Source organism: Nycticebus coucang, chromosome 10 (assembly GCF_027406575.1).
Source record: "Nycticebus coucang isolate mNycCou1 chromosome 10, mNycCou1.pri, whole genome shotgun sequence".
Taxonomy (NCBI): domain Eukaryota; kingdom Metazoa; phylum Chordata; class Mammalia; order Primates; family Lorisidae; genus Nycticebus; species Nycticebus coucang.
This window is the reverse complement of record NC_069789.1, coordinates 102,970,248-102,987,553: the sequence shown is the minus strand read 5'-3', so window position 1 is coordinate 102,987,553 and position 17,306 is coordinate 102,970,248. Positions and strand designations below refer to the sequence as shown.

General features: G+C 49.7%; 1 protein-coding gene across 5 annotated transcripts in view; it reads left to right on the top strand.

Moving 5' to 3' along the window:
* Positions 1–17,306, top strand: part of KIRREL1 (kirre like nephrin family adhesion molecule 1) — a 113,508-nt gene that overhangs the window by 89,637 nt on the left and 6,565 nt on the right. For 4 of the 5 annotated variants that reach the window (XM_053607062.1, XM_053607061.1, XM_053607064.1 and 1 more), the window contains exons 11-15: positions 1,227–1,425; positions 2,692–2,799; positions 2,951–3,090; positions 3,580–3,657; positions 3,899–8,986. In XM_053607062.1, the coding sequence (XP_053463037.1) occupies positions 1,227–1,425; positions 2,692–2,799; positions 2,951–3,090; positions 3,580–3,657; positions 3,899–4,375 (1,002 nt within the window). In that variant the 3' untranslated portion in view covers positions 4,376–8,986. Of the gene's footprint in view, positions 1–1,226; positions 1,426–2,691; positions 2,800–2,950; positions 3,091–3,579; positions 3,658–3,898; positions 8,987–17,306 lie in introns of those variants that run through there. The other variant, XM_053607065.1, reaches the window with a different exon arrangement.

Sequence of the window (17,306 nt, the reverse complement as noted above, 5' to 3'; positions counted from 1 at the left end):
ATCTTCTGCCTTTCTGTCTCGCTGTCCCTTGTGTGGCCTGAGCCCATAACTCATTATATTTGGAGCCTCAGTTTCCTCCTGTGTCTAGCAGAGGCCCTGGCTTTCATGGGGTGAGAGGGGTGGCTATGAGAAGCAATGGGAGGCGGCCGCATCGGACTCATCTCAGTCCCGACTTACTCCAGGCTGATGTTCTCTGTCCCCTCCCATCCTCCTCCCCTCCTCTGTCCCCTTCCTCCTTAGTCCTCGGACCCACTCCTTGCTCCCTTCTGCCTTCCTCCCACCAGCGCCTCACCACTCTCCTCCCCCCCTTCTCCTCCCCCACACCAAGAGCCATTAATTCCTTCCATGACCATTAACCGTCAAACCCCTCATCACATTTAATGACCATTTGGCTAACTCCATGGCTGCCCAGGGACACTTCATTACCACGGTCGCCGGGGCGGCTCAGCTCCCAGGGGGCTTTCTTTGCAGAGCTTGGAAAGGAGCCAGTTCTCAGCTGCCCCCAACCTTGGGCTCCATTCTGAGGGAAGGGGACACACAGGCAGGAAGCCCTGGCTGAGATGTCAGGGACAGATGGGTCTGGGGTTGCCCCTTTCTGTTCATGCCCCTGCTGAGTGTCTGTGGATGGGTCTCCAGAGACAGCCAGGCAGGTTTGTGTGGGATGGCTAATGGTTAGCTTGAAGATTGAGCTATGCTTAGTTCGAATCAGAGACTGTCGGAGCTGGAAGCATTGTGTAGTGCTAGGCTGGGTCTCTCATTTTACAGATGAAGAGAATGAGGCCTAGAGAGGACAGGGAGGGCACATAGGGCCCCCGTGTTCCTGAGTCCCAATCTAGAGCTTTTCCCACAGCTGGGGCTCCCAGTGTTAGTCCATTGCATCAGATGCATCCTTAGCACATGGGATCATTGTGAAAGTAAAGATCTCCCCTAGAGATCCATGTTTAAGACGCAGGCCCCAAGAATCTACATTTTAAAGAGTCTCCCCAAGTAAATCTGGTATCAGCCATGTGGGGAGCCACTGCTGCTCCACGAATGGAGACTTGAGGGTGTTTGAGGCAGCAGGTGTGACTCAGGTTTGTTTCAGACTTGGGGTGAGTGTTGGGCTGAGCTGGGCACACACATGCCACATAGGTCAGGAGCTCCCTGCAGGTGATTCAGGTGACACCTGAGCGTGCGCTTCTGCCTCCTGCCCCTTCTTTACCTCCTTCCTGCCCTTCCCTCCCCAGGCCTGGGCATGGAAGGAGAACTTCCTGGAGGTAGGTACCCTGGAGCGCTATACAGTGGAGAGGACCAACTCAGGCAGCGGGGTGCTGTCCACACTCACCATCAACAACGTCATGGAGGCCGACTTTCAGACACACTACAATTGCACTGCCTGGAACAGCTTCGGACCGGGCACAGCCATCATCCAGCTAGAAGAGAGAGGTAACTAGTGATACTGGGTGCCATGTGGAGGGCGGGGCAGGCTGGGGATTCTGCTCCCCTTTTCTCCTGGGGGCAGTGCTCAGAGGGAGAGAACTAGTGGGTCTCCCCTCCAGAACCTGCCTCGGTACTCAGCTAGGGACATTTGCTCACTTCGCTCACATTTACGGAGCACCTGCTATATGCCGGGTTCTGCCCTTGGGGCTACGAGAATAGCTATGAACGGACATAATTCTTGCCCTCAAGAAACTTTCATTTTAGTGGAGAAACTTACAGAGAGGGGATAATGAATTCAGATGGGGAAAATCAAATGAACTATGGAAGGAAACAACACTACCGTTCTCCTCTCTCACTAGGTGGTTGTGGGGATTAAATGAGAGGATATTTACAAAATGCCTGGCATATATTAAGAGCTCAGTAAGTTTTGGCTCACCCATCTCTCAAGCATTCTTATTCTGACAGGAAAAACATGTTCCCTCTCTTAAGGCTCCTCTAGCATGATGAGACCTCTGGCTTTTGGAGGCTCTCATGTCTGATGAAGGAACAGTAGCAATTTTGTCTCATTTTTTGAGAACTAGCTATTTAATACGGGAGATGGGGAACCCCATGGAAAATGATGGGATCCCACGAGTTCTGTCCTAGCTGAGGAAGCCAACAATGGATGGGGGAGCAGAAGGTAAAAAGTAATGTGGGCTCCATGGGGGAGGTTCTCAGAGGGGAAGACTTGTCAACAGGATCTGGATTCAGCTAGGACTGCAAGGAAGAGAGAGGAGGCGTCCTCAGCTCTGGAAAGCAGACAGGGACCCAGGAAGATGGTTTGAGCCTTGGGTGGGCAGGTGCAGATGGGATGGTCACAAAGGTCTAGACAGGAAAGATGACGAACGAGGTGGGGAACACAGATGGCAGATTGGAGTCTGGGGACAGCTGACCTCAAATAAGAGCCCAGCCCTGGAAGGAAGGACCAAGCCTCACAGCAGGTGGGCTAAAGGAAAAGGGTAGACAGACCCGGCCACGGTCAAGTTGACATCCCAGCTCCAAGGATGAAACCAGATCATGCCCTCAACTCTGACCGAGTTGAAGCAGAGACCTAAACCCAGCTGCAATCCAGACCTTTCTCAAACCCCCTTGAGTTCAATCCCGCACGGCCACAGACTCAGTGGACACTGAACCCTGCACACCATCCAGGGTTGCCACCACAGGGGTGGCCCAGCCTGCAGCTCCCCACTGGGCTCCATCCTCACCCTGCTCCTTTTCTTCCCCAATTCGAAGAGGTGTTACCTGTGGGCGTCATCGCCGGGGCCACCATCGGTGCGAGCATCCTGCTCATCTTCTTCTTCATTGCCCTGGTGTTCTTCCTCTACCGGCGCCGCAAAGGCAGTGAGTATGGGCCCCATGAGGGACAGCCCTTCCCCGCTGAGAGTAGGCAGCGCCTGGTGGGCAGTTGGGCTCCCAGCTCAGAGGGACCAGATGCAGCCAATGCAGAGGCCAGCAGAAAGCACCAGGTCCAGGCTACCTCCTCTTGTCCCAGGTCGCAAGGATGTGACCTTGAGGAAGCTGGACATCAAAGTGGAGACAGTGAACCGAGAGCCACTCACGATGCATTCTGACCGGGAGGATGATACCACCAGTGTGTCCACAGCCACCCGGGTCATGAAGGCCATCTACTCGGTGAGGGTCCTGCCTCCTCACACGCCTAGGACTGGCATCACTCCAGCTCTTGAATGACTATTGTCACTCTTCCTGTGGTTGGCTGGCCCACACAGGTCCTACTATACACACTCTCCCAGGGTAATTCCCCTCCAGCAAAGGACAGGGAAGGTGGGGACAGTGGGGATTCTCCATGGCCATCCTTTGCCCCGTCTTTTCCCCCCAGAGTATGAGAGTGGAAAATGCTTAGGAATTTTCTGGTCCAACTACCTCATTGCTAGGATAAAGAAACAGTCGCCTGAGGCCACGTTCCATGTTAGCCACAGAACTAGCGCTCAAACCAGGTCTGGTCCCTTCCCACCACATCCCAGAGACAGTTCTGGGAGGGGACACAGAACTCGGGTCTGCCCTTGACCCAAGGCCCCTCCCATGAGCAGGTGGTGTCTGCCTGTGGGTGGGGGGAGTGAGCAGCTGCCCCATCTCCTGATGACTACTCCTGCTGCCCTGCAGTCCTTTAAGGATGACGTGGACCTGAAGCAGGACCTGCGCTGTGACACCATGGACACCCGAGAGGAGTATGAGATGAAGGTGAGAAAGGGAAGGGGTCAGGCCCAACGGCTGGTGGGACCCGGGCTCTGAGGGCCTGTGCTTGGAAGTGAGGACAGGTGCGTGGGGAGCACAACCAGGTGTGTGGAAGGAGCTGAGGAGGTGCAGTGGTGTGAGGTGGGAACACGGTAGAGCCAGAGGAGGAGGCCGGGAAGGCTGTGAAGAGGCTTGATCCCTGCCCAAGAGGGAGTGCCACCTCCATCTGCTTCTTTCGTCGCCCCAGGACCCCACCAATGGTTACTACAATGTGCGTGCCCATGAAGACCGCCCCTCTTCCAGAGCCGTGCTCTATGCTGACTACCGCGCCCCTGGCCCTACCCGCTTCGACGGCCGCCCCTCTTCCCGACTCTCCCACTCCAGCGGCTATGCCCAGCTCAACACCTACAGCAGGGCCCCCACCTCTGACTACGGCCCTGAGCCCACACCCCCTGGCCCTGCCGCCCCAGCTGGCACTGACACCACCAGCCAGCTGTCCTACGAGAACTACGAGAAGTTCAACTCCCATCCCTTTCCTGGCGCAGCCGGGTACCCCACCTACCGGCTGGGCTACCCCCAAGCCCCGCCCTCCGGCCTGGAGAGGACCCCATACGAGGCTTATGATCCCATTGGCAAGTATGCCACGGCCACTCGGTTCTCCTACACCTCCCAGCACTCGGACTATGGCCAGCGGTTCCAGCAGCGCATGCAGACTCACGTGTAGGGGCCAGAGCCTGGCGGGGCATCTCTGCGGGACAGAGGAGAAGGCTGTCACAGCTGTTCCCTGATATTCAGGGGGATTGCTCATTGCTCCCTTATCGGACCAGCCTTCCTCCTCTGCCATGGCAGGTGGGGAGCAGGTCTCCCAGAAACACCCCGTCCCGAGGATGGTGCTCTGCGCATGCCCCACCCTCCTGGGCCTGCCCTTCCCTCTTCTTCGGGAGGGTGTGTCTCTTCTGACCTGCTCTTGCCTGACCCCAGCATGGGGACAGGGAAGGTGAAGGTGGGGAAGAGCAGAGGGGGCACTTTTTAGCATTCCCTTTCTATCCCACCCCTCTGGTCTCCCCCTAAATACATGGGGTGGGCAGACTTTGGCCCAGGGGACATGGAGCATGGGAGTGAGTGGCTCTGGCATAAGCAGGTGGAAAACAGTAGCCCAGCCAGTCCCTCTGCTGTGTGCATTCATGCCCCTCAGTGCATCTCTCCCTCCTCAGGGGACTGCAGAAGGGACCTTGGATTTATATTAGCTCTTGTCTACAGAAAAGCCCTGGAACTAAGTTCAAATCCAGCTCTCATTCAGCTGGGATCAAAATGCCAATCACCCTGGCTGCCCGGCAGTGTGCAGGAACAGTTAGGAGTCTCCAGCACCACTGCCCACTTTCCTCCTTCCTCTTCCTACACTGGGCCAGCCAGGTAGTCGTCTGGGTCCTGGTGGAGAAAGAAATGTCAGGACCATGTCGTGATGATCCAGAGATGGCTGTTTTATAGCGGCTTCCAGAACCGATGCTAGGGGGAGCCAACCAAGCCTGCTCTCTCCCCAGTGGGCCCCTCTTCTGGGCTTTGACTCTGGAGAGAGGTGGGGTGCTATAGGCTATTTTTCAAAGAAAACTAAAACAATGAAAACCTCATTTTGGGGAAAAAGAAATACAAGTCCCAGTGGAGGGGAAAGGGAGCACCTGTTCTTTTCCACCAGGTTCCTAACACCCTCCACTGACCTTTCAGTGTCTGAGCACTTTGAATTCATTTTTATGTATTCAGGTGGTGAGACCTGTCACGTAAGTGGCTGCTCTGATAGGGGCAGGAGAAGGTCTTCCTCTCAGACTGCTGCCCTGCCAGAGGACCCACCAACTGGTTAGAGGCAGCTTCCAGGGGGCCAGGAAATGTTCTCTTTAGACAGGTTGTGGTTTGTTAAGTGTCTGTCTTTTCTTGGACCAATCTGATTCCTTCTTCCACTTTCAGTGCCTTGAGCGTCAAGCTTTGGACGGCCCACCCTATGTGGGCGGCTGTGCAGGGAGCAGGTACTTGTCAGCCCCACACGCACTGTCAGATGTCACTGCCGCGGTGTTGGGGACAGGCGGTGAAGGGACCTAGAGAGGTAGGGGGCCTGGAAAAGGCCCTGCCCGAGAATTAGTGCTGACCAGGAGAAAGTGTCGCGGAAGGGCGCTGCAGGCACGCCACGGCCATTCCTCTCCTCCATGCCACATGCACACACGTCCACACACATTCCACACGACCGCTTCCTAGCTGCCACCTCTGACCAAAGAGAACCTCTGCCCCACCCTGGCCTGACCTTCCCAAGAAGCAGTGTCTGGAGTTGGCTCTCCCCTGCCTTCCCGGTTGCACATCCAATGGGAGGCGGGGCCTCGGTGCAATTCCCAGAATGTTCTTTGCCCTTTCTCGGTGGTCACTGTTCATTACTCGTGTTCACTTTAATGGGTTACATGCTCATCAGCCACGGGCCATCACCACCCTTACTGATGTGTCTGAGGGGTGACATTCCCAGATATCCCTTTGCTGGTAACCATATAATACCCAGGCAGCCAGTAGCTCCAGTTCTGGCTTCACAGGCAGCTTCTGTCCCCCACCCCCCATTTCAGCAGGGACAGTTCCCAGGGAGTGGCCCTACAGGCATTTACCAGCGGCCTGCTGTACTCCCCTGGAAGCTGACTCCTTTCAGCTGAGTCTTTGTGAGGCCTCAGTGGGAAGGTCTGTCAAGAATACAGGTTCCTGTGCACACAAATGGATACAAATTGTGATTATTTTCATAGAAACCAGAGCCATGGATGATCCAAACACATCAAGCTTGTAGATGATGGCTTTTTAACTTTGAATATTCAAAAAAAGGTATTTGGGTTTGGCCAGATGGGGGCCCCTGGGTATCAGGTCAGCACCATGCCAGACAGGAGGAAGCATCAGTGAGCAAGACAGCCTCTGCCGTCTACAACTCAACTCGGATCAGAATGTGTACTGGCACCTGCCTGGTAGGAACAGTCCTTCTGGGGAGTGGCCTTGATTGCAGAGCTTTGCTGTCCAGTGCTGGAATCCTCTGGTGTGGTGGTGCCTCCTTCATACTTGGTGATCTAGACACTAGGGGATTAGGAGACCTGAGTTAACTCAGTGACCTTGGCTTGACCTCTTAAGTTCCCTCCAATTTTCTGGCCTGTAAAATGAAGGGGAAAAGTTGCACCAAAATAGAATTGCTCTGTATTTGCTGTATCCACTTGATGGGGGATGGGAGAGATAGCCCATCCCTAACAAGGAATCTGGAATAGCCAGCGCCTAGCATGATAAGGGCTGGGGGTTTCTCCTATTCAGAGACGCTTTTACCATGGGCTTCATTTTCTTGTCAGAAGTGTGAATTCCCACCAAGGACTCCTCCCCCTTCATCCCAAACAGCAACAAAAAGCATACCCTAAATTTCAGAGCAAAATTATATGGGTTGTCCTGTAGCTATTGGGTCATGTGCTGCTCCCCCCATCATTTTGACAGGTGTGCAGAGATGTCTCTTGCCAGGGCAGGGCCTATTGTGTTTCCTTTCCTATGTACCCAGATTTCAGTCACCTACTTGTATAGGGGAAATGGGGGCAGCCTCCCTCCACCCCAATGGTCAGGATTATCTCCTTAGTCTGAACAGCACATCTCCCTTACCAAGCAGTGAAGCCTGCAGCCCAACGCGTCTGGAGCTCCAGGGACAGGGAGTGAGCACAGCTGACCCTGCTGGGAAGGAGCCATTTGCAAGGGGAACTGGTAGAGGAAGTTTTGACAGAAATTCTAATCTTGAAGAGGCCCTTGTGAGTCTCTTTGGAGAGCCCAGCCAGTGTCCTAAATTCTGGATCTCTCAAAGTCCAAGCCATAAGAGAAGAAAGGCCAGGGTGAGAGTGGTGCAGTGCTCTCAGAACTGCCCTGCTGGAGGTGGAGAGGCTACCCTGACTGCTTATCCCTGGGCTGTATGTTTCCTTTCCCCAGCAGTTGCCGCTCATCACTTTGCAGGAAGCCTCTTCTGGTTCACAGCATGGGGCTCACAGCACCAGGCTGTCAACCTGCGGGTGCTCTGTCAGGAGCCACAAGTCCTGGGCTCCTTAAAATGGACTGGATGGCCTGTCGGTATATTTGACCCACGTACATAGCAAAATTTGGATTTGAAGAAAACCACATGAAACCCAAGCCCCCATTTGGAGTGAATTGGCTGGGTTGCTTCCTTGTCCTTTGCTATGTGGACAGTCGTGTCCCCGAGGCTGAATTCTGGGCCCTCCCAAGGACTTCCCTGTCATGTTAGTCTGGTCTGAGCCTGGTCACTGCTCTGTGCCTCTCTAGGCCACTCTGCATGTTGAGAATCCTAGGAAGAGGCGAGTGGAGCTCCTGACCTGGTGCTACCTGCGGTGGTGGCTATGATGAGCTGTCCACAGCCGTGCACAGACCAGGGTGTGTGATTGGAAGGATGGCCATTTTTCTGAAGAAACTGTCAAATTAGCTTTTAAAGATCCCATTCCTTTCTCTTGGCCTCCCCCCAGGGTATGTTTCGTCTCCCAAGGTCAGATTTCCTGAAAGCATTGGCTTTCAGGCCTATGCCTGCTGGGTCTGGACACTCCCTCTGGGCTGACAAGAGGGGGACTAGAGCTGGGGGCAAAATCCCATTTTCCTGCATCACTGTGAGGGAGCTCCAGGCCCTGTTCCTGGAGAAATAATTGCTGCACAGAAGTCATAGGCCATACTCAGCAGTTGTGGTACAACCCTGCCCTTAAAAATAATAACTCCATTTGCATACAACTATCGCTCATTCCTATCAGTCTGGTGTTCCCATTCTTGGCTTTTTCAAAAGCCCAGATCGTAGGCCTCTGAGCGTGGGTGGGCCCTGGGCTGTTCTGTGGGCTTCTGGAGCTCTTCTGATGTTGCCCCTGGGAATACTCTAGCTCTGGGAGAGAGCAGCCAGATTGCAAGTGTAATCAAACTCAACCTAGTCTTGGTGGCAGTAGTGACCAAGATTTTGCTGCCTACAATTTCACCAGAAAAAGGGCCGGGGCTCCCTGTAGTCACATTTTCTACCCCAGCCATTCTTGGGATGACAATTGCCATTTCTGGCACCATTTGAATTTTCTCTGCCCAAACCCCAATAATAAATGGATCCATGATGATAAGAGAAGAGAAAACAAATATTATTTTTGTTAGGACAGACCATCGTAGATTTTTAGCAATGTGTATCTGTGTGTCCCTCACACCTTTTTCCTATTCTGCCTTTTTTTCTTTTTTTTAAAATATTATGTACTATATTTTTAGTCTCAAACACACTCTATATTATATATATTTAATTTTTTATATATATAAATATAAATGTTTTTAAAAGTTCCATGTTGTGTTATTTAATACATTAGCAGCTGATTATTGAGAAAAGCTTGCCTGATTTGGAGGAAAGATAGGTTTGGATTGAGATTGCAGAAACTACATATTTGTGTCACCTGTAGGCCTTGGGGCAAATGCATTTCACTCACTAGTTTGTGACTGCTGCAGAAGCCTGAGGCCAATTATGGCAGTTCAGGAACAAACAGCCAGAGGCTTTGTGCTTTCGTAACACAGCATCCAAATGTCCTGTGCCACAACCGATTATGGGGATAAGAAAGGGGGAGACTTTGAATGTGGGATCCAGATCCCAAAGGAATTGGGGCGGTATGTGAGCAGGGGTGGTGTCATTTATTGAAAGCAAAGTTACTACCTCTGAACATCTGGGCAATGGTGCATACTCACAGATGCCATCCTGCCAAGAAACCTTAAGTTCCCTGAGTTGAGTAGAGATTTCACTTTGTTTCATACAACTGTTTGGGGGATACTTGAAATTGTTTTTGGATAGTTAAAAAAATAATTTTTTTTGTAGACACGAGGTCTTGCTATGTTGTCCAGGCTGGTCTCAAACTCCTGTACTCAAGTAATCTTCCTGCATTGGCCTCCCAAAGTGCTGGGATTATAAGTGTGAGCAACTGCACCAGGCTCTGATAATGATTTTGAAAGCTATAAATCATTAGAGAAATACAAGGGTTTATTGTTTTCTCATCCAGTTAATGACCAAGCAAACTCAAGATAGTTTTTTTTTGTGCACACAGAACATAGAGACAGATAGGATTGTAAGAGCTGAAAAAATGCTTTAGAGATAATGCAACCCATTTCTAAGAGAGACGAGGTCACAACCCAGAAGCCACCATCGAGGGAGGGGTCAGGGTGCAGTGGAGGCTGGAGTCCAGAGACACGTGGCTAGGACCAATAGCCCCTTGTTAGCACACGGTGAATCCAACCCAGGTGGGAATGAGAGGCCAAGATGCAGGGTCAATCTGGAGGCTACAGCCTGGAAAGTTGCACTGACACAGGGGAAAAGTCACATTGATAGACAGGATCCGGAAGCAAACAGAAGAGAGTGAAACAAGCAGAGATGAAACGAGGTGGCACAAACACGGAGGCCCCGATGAATTGTTTCGCCAGGGGGTATCTGTCCATTGGAGGTATATTGTATTCGTCTCAATTCCCAGAGTCCAGTGATGGGGCCAGCAGGTACTTTGTAACAAACCAAAAGTGTTGTATAGAGCACAACACAAGGCTCTAAAGGCCGGAAGTGACTCTTTCCTTAGCCACAGGGAAACCCAGGGGAGCTTGTCTGTGTGCATTAGTCCTCTTCTATGACGGGCACCCAGCCTGTCCTTAAGTCACCCCCAATATAAGGACAAGTGATAATGACACAACTCACAACCAGCTTATCATCTAGATTTACAGAATTGTAACAGGCATTCCTCACGGCAGGAGCTGCAGGCCTAGGTGTAAACAGGCTGCACACCCAACCTGAAGTTTCTCCCTGAGTGGCTCCCAATCATTCCACTCTTTCTCTCACTTACCCCGTATTTCAATAGACTCAAAGGGGATTAGGCCCTGTCTGTGGTATGCCCCAGCCCCAGCACCTCCCTGCCTCTGTGCTTGGGCTCAAGCTCTTTTCTCTGCTTTTACTTTCTCATTTCCAAATTTTACTTATCTTTAGGGCTCAGTTAGAAGCCCCTCTCCTCCAGGAAGCCTAGCCTGACTCGTGACTCACCTGTTCCCCTGCCCCAAGTCCCATGGCTTAGCTCTGTCTCGCTGATCTCATTTATAACCTTCTGCTTTGATCACGGGATTTGTATATGACACATTAACACTTTCCTCTTAAAATAAGGGCACTTGGAGGCAAAGAGCATATATCATTTATTTGAGTGTCCCCGCCACACAGTGTCTGGCATGTAGTTGCTCAGTGTGTGTTGCAGGAATGCAGGGATGGAGGGAGAGGCGGGAAGAGGGGAGGACGCAGAGCCACAGACACCATCCATAAAGGGATTTAACCTGGAGGAAGGAGCTCACTCAGCTTGCTGAAGTCCTAAAGTATAATATGGATTCTCAAATCAGGCTGCCTGACCGGGGTGGGGGCTACTTACTGATACTGGGTTCTCTCTTTCCAAGTTCCCTGGCTGTTGGACAAGGCCAATCTGACTGGCTGGGCCAGTGTGCTATAAACAGAAGTGGCATGTTACTTCAGACCAAAGCATTTAATTGCTAGTGTGAGGTCCTCCAGGCTTTTCTTCCCCTACCCTAGTGACAGGAGCCCATTTATTCCAGATGATACAGCTTCGTAATAGTGGAGTCTCTCTGCTGGGTCGCTGAGTGACCATGTGAAGCTGGGTCCTTTGGCCAACCCATGATGAATATGTAGCTTGAGGGGAAGTGAAGCTTGTGCTGTTCAGAGAATGGAAGGTGGTGTGTTACTGCCACACGGGGTGCCCCATCTTGCCTTCACCATTTGCTCCTTGAGTAAGTTACTTTACCTCTCTGCACCTTTCTTCTCTGTGAAATGTCCTAGTAATGGTTCCTTCCCACAGAAGGTGCTCAGCAGAGACCCTAGCATGTGAGTTCTCTGTCCATGTTAGCTGCTGTTAGCTTAAGCAGGGGTCCTCAAACTTTCAACAGAGGGCCAATTCACTGTCCCTCAGACCGTTGGAGGGCTGGACTATAGTTTAAAAAAAAAAACTGAACAAATTCCTATGCACACTGCACATATCTTATTTTGAAGTAAAAAAACAAAACGGGAGCAAATACAATCACACCGTCTCATGTGGCCCGCGGGCCGTAGTTTGAGGACCCCTGGATAGAGAGAGGGGAGCAGCCAGGTGCAGTGGCTCACATCTATAATCCTAACTCTAGGAGGCCCAGGCAGGTGGATTACTTGAGCTCAGGAGTTCAAGACCAACCTGAGAAAGAGTGAGACCCCATCTCTATCAATAATAGAAAACAGAGTAGCTGGGTGTTGTGGTGGGCACCTGTAGTCCCAGCTACTTCACAGGCTGAGATAAGAGGGTCACTTGAGCCCAGGAGTTTGAGGTTACTGTGAACTACAATGATGTTACAGCACTCAAAAAAAATAAAACAAAAAAAGAAGCAGCAGCAGCACTGGGTGTCTGTCCCTTCCCCTCTTCTGCCCCTTTCCGGGGAGACATCAGGAAAGGTGTCAACAATTGCCTAGGATTATGAGAAGAGCATGGATTTTGCAATGAGAAGATGTAGGTTAAAATCTCAGCAAAGCCTCTTGTAACTGTGATTCACGGCAGGTCAGTGCCCCTTTCTGAGCTACCACTTCTTTACCTTCAAAATGATGTGAGCACTCAACGGCAGGAGATACACAAAAGCCTTATAAACTGGTAAATGCTGTTCAAATGTGAGTTGATTACCTCGCTCTGTTAACACCTAGATGCATCTCACCTCCACTCTCTGCAAAATCCCGCACCACACACTTGGCTGCTGCAGACCTAACACGAATAGTACTCTAACAGACACCCGATGGTAGGGAACCACACCTGGTCCAGCTGGGCTTGACAGAACCCATCTAGCCAACCCCACCCCCACCTCCCGGGTTCTGAAACCAAAAGACCAGCTCTTTGCAGAGCAGAACCTGGGGGAGGAGAAAGCTCGCTCCACCCGCAGGCACTTTCCCATCTCCTTTACTGTTGTAATTAGCTGCGCAGAGGCAGGCTCCCGGGGAGAGCAGAGCCATCAGCTCCCAGAATTGAGTGAGGAGCTTTGTCTTTTTGTTCCTCTCCACATAATACTGCTCTCTTGGTGGTCGCTGTGCAAACACATCCTGTATTCATTTGCAAACTGGGGAATATCTCATATTTTGAGGCTCAGATTAATGTTCCATCTCCCCAAAAGAGACACTGGTTGGGACTTCTTTTTAAACAGTAACCTGTCAACTCCTAGCCTAGAGGCTGATTCCCAGTCATGCTGTAGCCTGCAGAGTAACTGAAACCCGCTCTCTCGGAGCCCTTATGACCCTCACTGAAATAAATGCTTACCTGTGGGTAATGGGAGCTCAAAAACTGAAAGCACCTCTGGGGCCATCTGGTCCGACCATAGACCCAAAGGAGAAACCCCAGTTCAGCTCCAGAAACAACAGGCTTTGCATGGAGACCGTCAAGGAACCAGAAAGCAGAGTGGCTCTCTATGGAGTGTGGACTTTGGGGTCTTCATGTTTGGGCCCCACCCTCACCTCCCAGGGCATCAGCTCTGTGCCTTTGGGAAAATCATTTGCCCTTTCTGGGCCTGAGTTTCCATATCAAAAATCCATTCTTTCATTCATGCAAAAAATATTTGTTGAACAGTTACCATGTGTCTGACACTACATCAAAACCTAGGGACAAAGCAGGGAACAAAAACAAAGTCTCTGCTCTGATGACACTTACACTGTAATGATGGGGAAAGACAATGAACCAACAAACTATGTCAGAGGGAATCAGGAGAGACACAGCAGCCAGGGGGACTGGGAGGGACCAAGAGAGGGTAGATGTGCTGGTTTAATAACATTTTGGGTGGTTAGAGAAAGTGTGGATGGAAAAATCAAATTCCGTGAAGATATTTAAAGAGGTTTACTCTGAGCCAAACATGTGTGACCACGGGGAGCATAGTCTCCAGAGGTCCTGAGAAAATCTAAGGTGGCTGTATAAGCCCACACTTTGGGCTTATACATTTGTGGAGACAGGAATTACAGGTAGTCATAAATCAATTCATGGAAGGTATACACTGGTCCAGACCCAAAAGGCAGGACATCTCAAAGCAGGTGCCTTCAAGTTGTGGGTAGGTTTTAGGGATTCTCTAGTTGACAAGTGGTTGAAAAAGTTAAGCTTTGTCTGAAGACCTGGCATCAGTAGAAAGAAATACTTGAGTTAAGATAAGTGGGTCTCTACCTGTCACATGATGCTGTACAGGAATCAGGTTGGAAAGTAAGCCACATTTGTACGGGGTTAATAAAAAACCCATCTAAGGAAATTTTATGTTTGTAAGGTGTGACTTACCAGGGCCCTTGGAAAGGAATTTAGACAAGAGGCGGGAAAAAGAGGAAAGGTAGGCTGGGCTTCTACCTGGGAGAAGAATATTTTAGGTTGGAGGAACAGCAGCTGTGAAGACTCTGAGGCAGAAATGAGTTTATCAGGGAGTGTGGCTGGGGAGCCATAAGAACAGAAGAGTGGCAGGAAATCTGTGAAAGAGCTGGGGTGGAGTGCATCCTGTGAGGACCTGCAGGCCGTCTGAATGGCTTTGGGAATTATTCTGAGATAGGAAAATATAGCAAATCAAGCCATATGAAATGATTGTTTTTGTAGGTAAAAAATGGTTGAACAGCAGCAATTTTATATGTTTCAACCTAATATATGTTAACATGCAGTACTGTTGATTTATTATTGCCACCTTTTAAAAAAAGACACTTCTATTATTTTGACAAGATTAATTGGAAGACATTTCTTCCTTCTACTAAGCATGAATCTGCCTCCTTGCAATTTTTGCTCAGTGGTTGTAGTTGTGCTTTCAGGACAGAGCTGTCCCGGTAGTCAGCCCCCTCCCTTTTGATAGTGCAATGAAGTTGCCAAGATGTCATGTCTCTTCCAAAAGGTCACTTCTCAGTTCAGTATTTCTGATTCTTCAAACCAATTTCTCTTATGGTTTCCTGCCTCTTCTCCATTCTACTCACCCTTCCTTCTGGGTGAATTCTGAACACATTCGGAAATTTATTATCTCCCACCTACGGCTTTTAGTCTGATGGGAAGTTCCCCATCTCAGCCCATTAAGACCCTCTGTGCTTTTTCACCTCCTAAACCTCAATACATAGACACTGTCTTCTGGTTCTTCTCCAGGAGGGACTGGAAGCCCCTTCTTCATCTCTCAACGGTCCTAAGATCTATCCCCCTCCACTGAAGTAGGACATGGTGCCAGATTCTCAGACACAATCTTAGGGAGATAGAATAAGAGAGGCTCCCAGGTCCAGGTCAGCTATGGACCAAAAATGTGGGTGCATGTTTTATATGGGAGTATATTATACATGGAAAAATATGGTATTTCTTACAGTTCTGGAGGCTGGGAAGTTCAAGTCTAGGTGCCAGCAGTGGCAATGTCTGGTGAGGGCCTTTTTCCTCAGTCATAGCTGGCACCCTGTCACTGTGCCTCACTTGAGGAAGGGACAAGGCAGCTCTCCAGGGCCTCTTTCATCATGACGGCTAATCCCAGCTGTGAGGGCTCCATTCCTATGGCCTGTTCACCTCCCCAAAGGTCCCACCTCCTCATACCATCTCCTTGAGGGGTAGGATTTCAGCATATGAATTTTGGGAGGACACAAACATTTAGACCACAGCACACATTAACAAAAATAATATAACCAGAGAAATCCTTTTAAAATGTAAATCACATCACCTGACTCCTTTCCTTCAGGCCTTGTGGCTTCTCATACCATGTAAAATAAACTCCATATTTTAATTTCCTGCAAGCCCTACTTTAGCTGGCCCCTGCCTCCTTCTCCCTATTCTTACTTTGTCACTTGCCACTCTAACTTCACTGACTTGACTGTCTATGACATTTGATCACAGGATAAAATGGTAGTCCCTCCTTCCTCCTGTGAAACCATCTGAAATTTGGGGGATGTTTGGGATGGAGGCTTGCAAGGGGGAAGGAGTTAACATTTATTAAGTGTGCCAGGCACTTTCATATATGCGATTACAAGCAACTTGCAGAATAATGGGCCTCTGAAGTTAGACCTTAAAAGGAATTCCCCCATCTTCTCTCCTGCACACCCAAAGGGCCAGCTAGAAGGAAAACTCAGCAAATAAACCTAAGAGGTTTCCAGCCTCAGGGTTCCCAAGGCTGCAACTCTCTCCTTCTAATAACCTGAAGGGCTATTAACAGCCTCTTCACTTATTAAAACAATTTTTTTGATGTCCTGGCTACATAACCCAAAAAGAAGCTGGAATACTACATGCACTTTTTAACAGGGCAGCCCTGAGCTAGAGCAGGAAAAGAAAAACTGACTTCACTGCTCATAACAGGTTCCCTTCTGATGAAAGGACACAGACCCCCCACCTCTGTGTGTGGGCTTCTCTTGCTTTTAAAATCTCCATGGGGGTAAATGAACCTCAGGGCAAGTTTACAACCATTGGGATTTTGATAGATTGAGGAGAAAAAGCCTACTATTCAAGTTTAGGCCAATGAGCTGGTTGAGCAGGTCCAATTCAGGTAGCTGAGATGTACCCATGATGCCAAAGCACTCTCAAGGTAGGGGACACCTTCACGCTCTTTACCTATAAAGAATTAGGGGTTTGGAATTTAGATTACTGTAATGACATTTTAAAAAGACAAGTGTTTGAATAAATGACCCTTGAGGTTCCCTGTAAGCACTAACTTGTGGGACTTCATGATTCTAATGTCATTTAAGGACAACCAAATGATGGCAGCTAAGCAACCTGGATTCTTAGTAAAGCACAATTCCAAATGTCCGACTCGACACTTTCATGCAGAACGCATTGCTTTGGTATGTATGATGTTGGTGGCAAATCAGTGGCAAGAGAAAGGATCTAGATCACTTGACTATGAAGCTTCCCCACCACAGCTTGCTTCCACCCTAACACTTGGTATTGACTCAGTGCTCAGTATCTCTGAATCTTTCTGAGTCCTCATAATTATCTTCAGGAAAAAAGATAACTTGGTTTACTCATATTTAAACAAATCATAGAGGCCTGTACCTCGCCATGCCAAACTAAGAGCCTGTTCTTTTCATTTCATAGCACTCCCCCATGACCACCTCACGTGCCTCTGTCTTTGTTTTTATATGTAGTACAGCTTACCAAGGTATTGACTATTTTTATTTATTTCTTTACTTATCTTAATTCTGAGACAAAGTTTTGCTCTGTTTTCCAGGCTAGAGTGCAGTGGCATCATCATAGCTCACACCAAACTCAAACTCCTGGGCTCACGTGATTCTCCTTCCTCAGCCTCGTGAGCAGCTGGGACTGTGGGTACATGACACCCTGCCCAGCTAGTTTTTTTTATTTTTATTTTTTGCAGAAAGGGGGAGGGATAATGGGAATGAGGAGAGAGGCTGGGGGCTCTCTATGTTGCTCAGGTTGGTCTCAACTACTGGCTTCAAGCAACCCTACTGCCTTGGCCGCCCACAGTGCTAGGATTAGAGATGGAGCCACTGCACCTGGCCAGTGTCAACAATTTAAAGAGGCTTCATAGTGCCAGCTGTTACCCATGTCATGATGTCTTACCTACTTCCTTTAAAATCCCTCCTTCTTTCCACATAATGGTACCCTCACTTAATACCTAATCTCTCTTCTTTA